Source organism: Piliocolobus tephrosceles, chromosome 2 (genome assembly GCF_002776525.5).
Source record: "Piliocolobus tephrosceles isolate RC106 chromosome 2, ASM277652v3, whole genome shotgun sequence".
Taxonomy (NCBI): Eukaryota; Metazoa; Chordata; class Mammalia; order Primates; family Cercopithecidae; genus Piliocolobus; species Piliocolobus tephrosceles.
The window spans coordinates 192,616,476-192,624,231 of NC_045435.1; the positions used below are offsets into that span (position 1 = coordinate 192,616,476).

Genomic DNA, 7,756 nt, shown 5'->3' on the forward strand with positions numbered 1-7,756 from the left:
GATTGCAGACATGAGCCACGGCACCCAGCAGTAGCTTTGTTCTTCTTTGTTACTCTTTTGTTTTTGCGACTGCATCTTTGTTTATTGCCATTTGGCTGCATTTCATTTTGTTGTGCCCATACGTCATGATTGCTCTGATACGGTGTGGGAGATTTTTCATTGATGTGATGTGGGGATTTTTAATTGCTGTGATATGATGTGGGGATTTTTAATTGCTGTGATATGATGTGGGGATTTTTCATTGCTCTGATATGATGTGGGTTTTTTTTTAAGTTCCCCTCCCCACTGTATCTGAGACTCAGATTTTCCCCTCAGAACTGTGATTTAAGGGTTGGGTATTTCTTATTCTAGACACATTTCTGTAGGATTCGGAATTGGTGAGAGAAAGGAGGAAGCTCAGCTGAGTTGTGCACAGTGTTTTTTAAAAACTACTTGGACTCTGTCTTCTAGGATTTTGTTAAACACTCTGAATTAGGCTCATGCCCCACATGGGAGATCGCTGTAGTCTTCAGATGGTCCAGTTTACAATGGAATGTTGGAACTTGTACGTTCATCAGAGAGAGCTGGCTCTGTTTCAGCTTCGCTTATTTCACTTTTTTTTTTTTTTTAAACTGTTTCCACTATTCCTTGGTCAAAAAAATAGAAAGATTTAAAAAGGCCCATTCCGTTTTTTTCTCTTCAGAGTTGGTGTTAATGATAATTTTCAGGATTTTGCTGCTCTAGAATGTAGCTTCTGGGGTAAACAGCTACATGGTGCTGGATCACCTCATTTTGCTCTGGAATCTTCATTTTTTTCTTGTCTGTCCGACCGAACAGCTTACAGTTTTCTGGAGGTCCCCTGCATTCCTGCTGTGCGCATGCCCCTCCGTCTCAGGCATGTGGAGAGATGGGGCTGACCTGGTCCCCTCTCACTCAGCCCTCAAGGCTCAGCTTATTGGCCGGCCACATCCTCCAAGAAGTCTTCTCCAGTGATTTCTTGCCACTGCCCAGACAGAGGAACTGCGCCCACTGGCTCTGTGTTCCTGGTGTACATCGCGCATGCCACTCCTTGAATTATAAGCATATTGCATTCTCAATTTGTTTTTCTATTTCCTTTTCTTTTTCTTTCTTTTTTTCTTTTCTTTTTTTTTTTTTTTGAGGTGGAGTGCCCTTGTCGCCCAGACTGGAGTGCAATGGTGCAATCTTGGCTCACTGCAACCTCTGCCTCCCGGGTTCAAGAAATTCTCCTGCCTCAGCCTCCCAAGTAGCCGGGATTACAGGCACCTGCCACCATGCCTGGCTAATGTTTATATTTTTTAATAGAGACAGGGTTTAACCATGTTGGCCAGGCTGGTCTCAAACTCCTGGCCTCAGGTGATCCACCGGCCTCAGCCTCTGAGAGTGCTGAGATTACAGGCGTGAGCCACCGTCCCCGGCCTATTTTTCTATTTTCCTTTGAGTTCTTTACTACTGTGAGTTCTTTAAGGCAAGAAAAACGTCTTCTTTATTTCTCTGTCTTGAAGGTTCAGCTCAGTAGCTGACTTATAGTAGGGGAAAAAGGAAGGAAGTAAGGTTTATTGAGGGACTAGTATTTAACAGCACTGTTTAGATGCTTTAGATTACTATATCTGGTCAGGCGCAGTGGCTCATGCCTGTAATCCCAGCACTTTGGGAGGCCAAGGTGAGCGGATCACCTGAGGTCAGGAGTTCGAGACCAACCTCGGCAACATGGTGAAATGCCTTTTCTACTAAAAATACAAAAATTAGCCAGGTGTGGTGGCGCATTCCTGTAGTCCCAGCTACTGAGGAGGCTGAGGTAGGAGAATCACTTGAACCCGGGAGACAGAGGTTGCAGTGAGCTGAGATCTCGCCACTGCACTCCAGCCTGGGCAACAGAGCGAGAATCCATCTCAAAAAAAATACAAAGATACTACTATATCTCATCTAACCTTGTAACATCCCTGGGAGGTAGGTACTGATATTCCCATTTAATGAGGGGGACTTAAACTGGAGAGTTAAATCACTTTCTAAGGTGATACGCTTGGTGAGTTACAGTTAGGGCCTGTCTTCATGTCCTCCTGACTCCCAGGCTTACCATCATATTCATTAAGTACTTGTGGATTGAATGTTTTTGTCCATTTCTAGGCAAAGTTGTCCTCAATAAGCAATTTTACTACATATTTGCTTATAAACAACCTTATTTTTTCTTTCTAGAAATGGGATTTGACCGATACAAAATGGTGGTGCAAGTAGTGATTGGAGAACAAAGAGGTGAAGGAGTATTGTGAGTAGCTGGATTTTCCTTCTTGTTTTATTCATCTATATTACGAGATATCTGTCCTTTTGACAATTCAGTAAGAGTGTCTTTACAAGAGTGCGGGGGGCCTGGTGCGGTGGGTCATACCTGCAATCCCAGCACTTTTGGGAGGCTGAGGCGGGCGGATCACCTGAGGTCAGGAGTTCAAGACCAGCCTGGCCAACATGGTGAAACCCCGTGTCTACTAAAAATACAAAAATTAACTGGGTGTGATGGCACGCACCTGTAGTCCCAGCTACTCAGGAGGCTGAGGCAAGAGAATTGCTTGACCCCAGGAGGCAGAGGTTGCAGTGAGCCAAGATCATGCCATTGCACTCCAGCCTGGGTGACAAAGCGAGACTCTGTCTCAAAAATAAATAAATAAAATATCTTTATTATCTCTAAAATATTGTCAGTCCTTAATATCATAAAATATGCTGTTATTGTTCAGATATCCTAGATTGCCTCATATGTAGTATGCATTTTCTTTCTTTTCTTTTTTTTTTTGTTTAAAGAGACAGGGTCTCATTTTGTCACCCAGGCTGGTGTGCAGTGGCACTATCACAGCTCATTGCAGCCTTGGCCTCCTGGGCTGAAGTGATCCTCCCGCCTCAGCCTCCTGAGTAGCTGGGACTGCAGATGTGCACCACCACACCTGGCTCATTTTCTATTTATTGTTTTGCAGAGATGGGTCACACTCTTGGCCAGTCTGGTCTTGAACTCCTGGGCTCAGGCAGTTCACCAGCCTTGGCCTCCTAAAGTGGTGGAATTACAGGTTTGACCCAACATGCCAGACCTATTATTTTCTTTTTTACAGTTTTTTCAAATTAAGATTCAAATAAGGTCTACACATTGCATTTGGTTAATATGTAAATTAGGATTTTTTTTAAAGACATAGGATCTTGCTATATTGCCCAGGCTGGAGTGCAGTGGCTGTTCACAGACGTGATCATAACACACTACAGACTTGAACTCCTTGGCTCAAGTAGTCCTCCCACCTCAGCCTGCCAGGTAGCTGGGACTATAGGTGCACACCACAGCATCTGGCTTTAAATTTACTTTAATCTGTCATTTTTGCTGCCTCATTTCTCTTTCCTCTTTTAATCCTGCCGTTTAATTTTATTTTTATGACGGAGTCTTGCTTCCTCACCCAGGCTGGAGTGCAGTGGCATGATCTTGGCTCACTGCAACCTCTGCCTGCCAGGTTCAAGTGATTCTCCTGCCTCAGCCTCCCGAGTAGCTGGGATTACAGGCGCTCACCACCATGCCCAGGTAATTTTTGTATTTTTAGTAGAGATGGGGTTTCACCATGTTGACCAGGTTGGTCTCGAACCCCTGACCTCAGGTGATCCACCCACCTTGGCCTCCCAAAGTGCTGGGATTGCAGGTGTGAGCCACCGTGCCCAGTCAGTCAGTTATTTATTTATTTATTTATTTATTTATTTATTTATTTATTTATTTTCCTGCCATTTGTTTGTTGAAGAAATTGGTTTGTTTGTCCTGTAGAGTTTCCTATATTCGGGCATTTGCTGATTATATACCTATGGTATTGTTTAGTATGTCTTCTATTTCCTGTACTTCTTGAAAATAAGTAGTTAGGTCTAGTCTTAATTAGCCATAGGTTTGAGGTTGGGGAAAGACTGTTTTCTGTACATCTTACTGCATCTTCTTAGGAGGCACAAAACAGCTGGTCCTCTCCTTTTACCTGGTTAAGGTTGGTCACGGAGTGCAGGTACTGTCAGATGGATCCGTCTATTGTACAGTCTCCCATCAGGGCTGGGCGCAGTGGCTCACACCTGTCATCCCAGCACTTTGGGAAGCTGAGACAGGAGGATCACCTGAGCCCAGGAGTTCCACACCAGCCTGGGCAACACAGTAAAACCCCGTCTCTACAAAAAAATACAAAAATTAGCTGGGCATGGTGGCGCACGCCTGTGGTCCCAGCTACTTGAGAGGCTGAGGTGGGAGGACGGCTTGAGGTCCTCAACCCAGGAGGGTTGAGACTGCAGTGAGCCGTGATTGTGCCACTGCACTCCAGCCTGGGTGACAGAGTGAGACCCTGCCTCAGATAGATAGGTAGGTAGGTAGGTAGATAAGTGATTACATTGTCTTGTAGTTTCCATTGTTTCTGTTCATAAGTCAGCTGTAAGCTTTATTATTCAATTGAAGATGATGTGTTCTCTGTAGCCACTATTACTTTCTTTATATTTATTCTGCTTGGAGCTCTCAGAGTCTCTTGAATCTATGGGTTGATTTTGTTTTGTTTTTGAGATGGAGTTTGGCTCTTGTTGCCCAGGCTGGAGTGCAGTGGTGCGATCTTGGCTCACTGCAAGCTCTGCCTCCCAGGTTCAAGAGATTCTCCTTCCTCAGCCTCCCAAGTAGCTGGGATTATAGGTGCCCAGCACCACGCTTGGCCTTCCAAAGTCCTGGGATTACAGGTGTGAGCCACTGCACCCAACCAGGTTGATTTTTTTTTATCAGTTTGGGAAAATTCTTAGGCATTGCCTTTGTTTAAAAAAAGTAGTTTTTGGGCCGGGCATGGTGGCTCACTCCTGTAATCCCGGCACTTTGGGAGGCCGAGGTGGGCGGATAACGAGATCAGGAGATCGAGACCATCCTGGCTAACACAGTGAAACCCCATCTCTACTAAAAATACAAAAAATTAGCTGGGCGTGTTGGCGGGCGCCTGTAGTCCCAGCTACGTGGGAGGCTGAGGCAGGAGAATGGCGGGAACCCGGGAGGCGGAGCTTGCAGTGAGTGGAGGTGGCGCCACTGCACTCCAGCCTGGGCTACAGAGCGAGACTCTGTCTCAAAAAAAAAAAAAAAAAAATTGTTTTTGGCCATGTGCGGTGGCTTACACCGGTAATCCTAGCACTTTGGGAGACCGAGGTGGGTGGATCACTTGAGGTCAGGAGTTCGAGACCAGCCTGGCCAACCCCATGGCAAAACCCCATCTCTACTAAAATTACAAAAAATTAGCCAGGCGTGGTGGTGCACACCTGTAACCCCAGCCACTTGGGAGGCTGAGGCAGGAGAGTTGCTTGAACCTGGGAGGTGGAGGTTGCAGTGAGCTGAGATCACGACACTGCACTCCAGTCTGGGGAACAGAGTGAGACTCTGTCTCAAAATTAAAAAAAAAAAAAAAAATCAAGTTTTTATTTTGAAATAGTTTTAGATTTATAGAAAAGTTGCAGAGTTTGCATGTACTCCACACCCAGTTTCCCCTATTACTATAAGAATAATAATTACGTTATTGAGACAGTTCTTGCTCTGTCACCCACGCTGGAGTGCAGTGGTGCCATCATGGCTCACTGCAGCTTTGACCTCTTGGGCTTAACCAGCCCTCCTGCCTCGGCTTCCCAAAACACTGGGGTTCCAGGCATGGTCTGCCGCACCTGAACTTCCTATTGTTAACATCTCCACCGAATGGAACATTTGTTAACGTGAATGAACCAACGGCACTCCCTGTTGTTAACATCTACATAGTGTGGAACATTTGTTAAAATCAATGAACCAGTGTTGATACAGTGTTAACAAATAAAGCTTTGTTCTGATTTCTTTAGTTATTTTTCCTAACGTCCTTTTTCTGCTTTAGGATTCTGTCTAGGATGCTGCATTAAATGTCTCTTTAGGCTCTTCTTGGCTGTAACAGTTTCTCAGACTTTCTTGCTTTTCATCACCTTGACATTTTTGAGGAGCACTGGTTAGGTATTTTGTAGAATGTTCCTCCGTTGGGATTTTTCTGCTAATGATTAGTCTGGGGTTACAGGTTTTTGGAAGGAAGATCACAGAGGTCAAATGCCATTCTCGTCATATCATATCAATGGTACATACTATCAACATGACCTATCACTATTCATGTGAACTTTGACTACCTGCCTGAGGTAATGCTTTTCTGGTTTCATCACTATCAAGTTACTCTTTCGATAACTGTGCAGTGGGTTCACCTTGCCCTCTGTCTAGACGGAGCGTATTCAGGGGAATTGGATGGAGAAAGAGTAATTCACGCATCGTCCTCCCCAGCATTTGCGGAGCAGAGTTTTTAAAGACAGCTCAGCGGGTTGGGGGAGCCAGCGAGCCGGGAGTGCTGACTGCTCCGGCTTTGGCCCCTGAGAGCTTTCAGTGGATTCCTGTGTCCCACTGACTCTACTATTGTGGGTTTCTGTGAGCACTTCCTTACTTTCTAGCACTGTAAGGAGCTCCATTGTGTTCGTTCCCTGCCCCAGCCCTAGAATTCAGCCGTTTCTCCAAGGAGCCCCTGTTCGGTGTGTTGGAGAATGGCATTAGAAACGAAGCTCGGGCCCTAGAGGTGGCTGTTCTCTTAGAAAACACTGCTGCTGCTCCATCCACTCTGCTCTCTTTTTAGGACTTAGGTTACATGTACGTTTGGTCTTTTCTCTGTATTCCGTATGTCTCTTATGCTTTTTTCTGATTTTTTCCTGTCTGTGCTTCGGTTTATATATTTTTCTTTTTTGGGATGGAGTCTCGCTCTGTCACCCAGGCTGGAGTGCAGTGGCGCGGCCTCGGCTCATTGCAAGCTCTGCCTCCCGGGTTTAAGCGATTCTTGTGCTTCAGCCTCCCAAGTAGCTGAGACTATGGGCATGTGACACCATGCCCAGCTAAATTTTGTATTTTTAGTAGAGATGGGGTTTCACCATGTTAGCCAGGCTGGGCTTCTCAAAGTGCTGGGATTACAGGCGTGAGCCACTGCGCCCAGCCAATTCGTATATTTTTCTATTGCTCCCCACTCTTTCTACATTTTAGTCATACTAGTTATTTTATTTTATTTTATTTTATTCTATTTTAGAGAGAGTCTCAGTCTCTCGCCCAGGCTGGAGTTCAGTGGCGCCATCTCGGTTCACTGCAACCTCCACCTTCTGGGTTCAAGCAAGTCTCTTGCCTCAGCCTCCCGAGTAATTGGGATTACTGGTGCCCACCACCACACCCGGCTAAGTTTTGTATTTTTAGTAGTGACAGGATTTCACCATGTTGACCAGGCTCATCTGGAACCCCTGATTTCAAGTGATCCGCCCCCCTCAGCCTCCCAGAGTGTTGGGATTACAGGCGTGTGCCACTGCGCCCGGCCACAGTAGTTATTTGATGTTGTTCTATGCTTACTCTGGTATCTGGGTCGTGTGTGAGTTTGTTTCCATTGTATTTTTCTTGATAATCATGTATATGGGCCGGGCGCGGTGGCTCAAGCCTGTAATCCCAGCACTTTGGGAGGCCGAGACGGGCGGATCACGAGGTCAGGAGATCGAGACCATCCTGGCTAACACGGTGAAACCCCGTCTCTACTAAAAATACAAAAACTAGCCCGGTGAGGTGGCGGGCGCCTGTAGTCTCAGCTACTCGGGAGGCTGAGGCAGGAGAATGGCGTGAACCCGGGAGGCGGAGCTTGCAGTGAGCTGAGATCCGGCCACTGCACTCCAGTCCGGGCGACAGAGCAAGACTCCGCCTCAAAAAAAAAAAAAAAAAAAA

The 7,756-nt window shown here is 46.0% G+C and overlaps 1 protein-coding gene across 1 annotated transcript in view; it reads left to right on the top strand.

Moving 5' to 3' along the window:
• The window catches only part of TCTEX1D2 (Tctex1 domain containing 2), a 24,229-nt gene that overhangs the window by 7,706 nt on the left and 8,767 nt on the right, over positions 1-7,756 (top strand). The window contains exon 3 of the mRNA XM_023214824.2: positions 2,194-2,263. Coding sequence (XP_023070592.1) covers positions 2,194-2,263 — 70 coding nt within the window. The remainder of the gene's footprint in view (positions 1-2,193; positions 2,264-7,756) is intronic.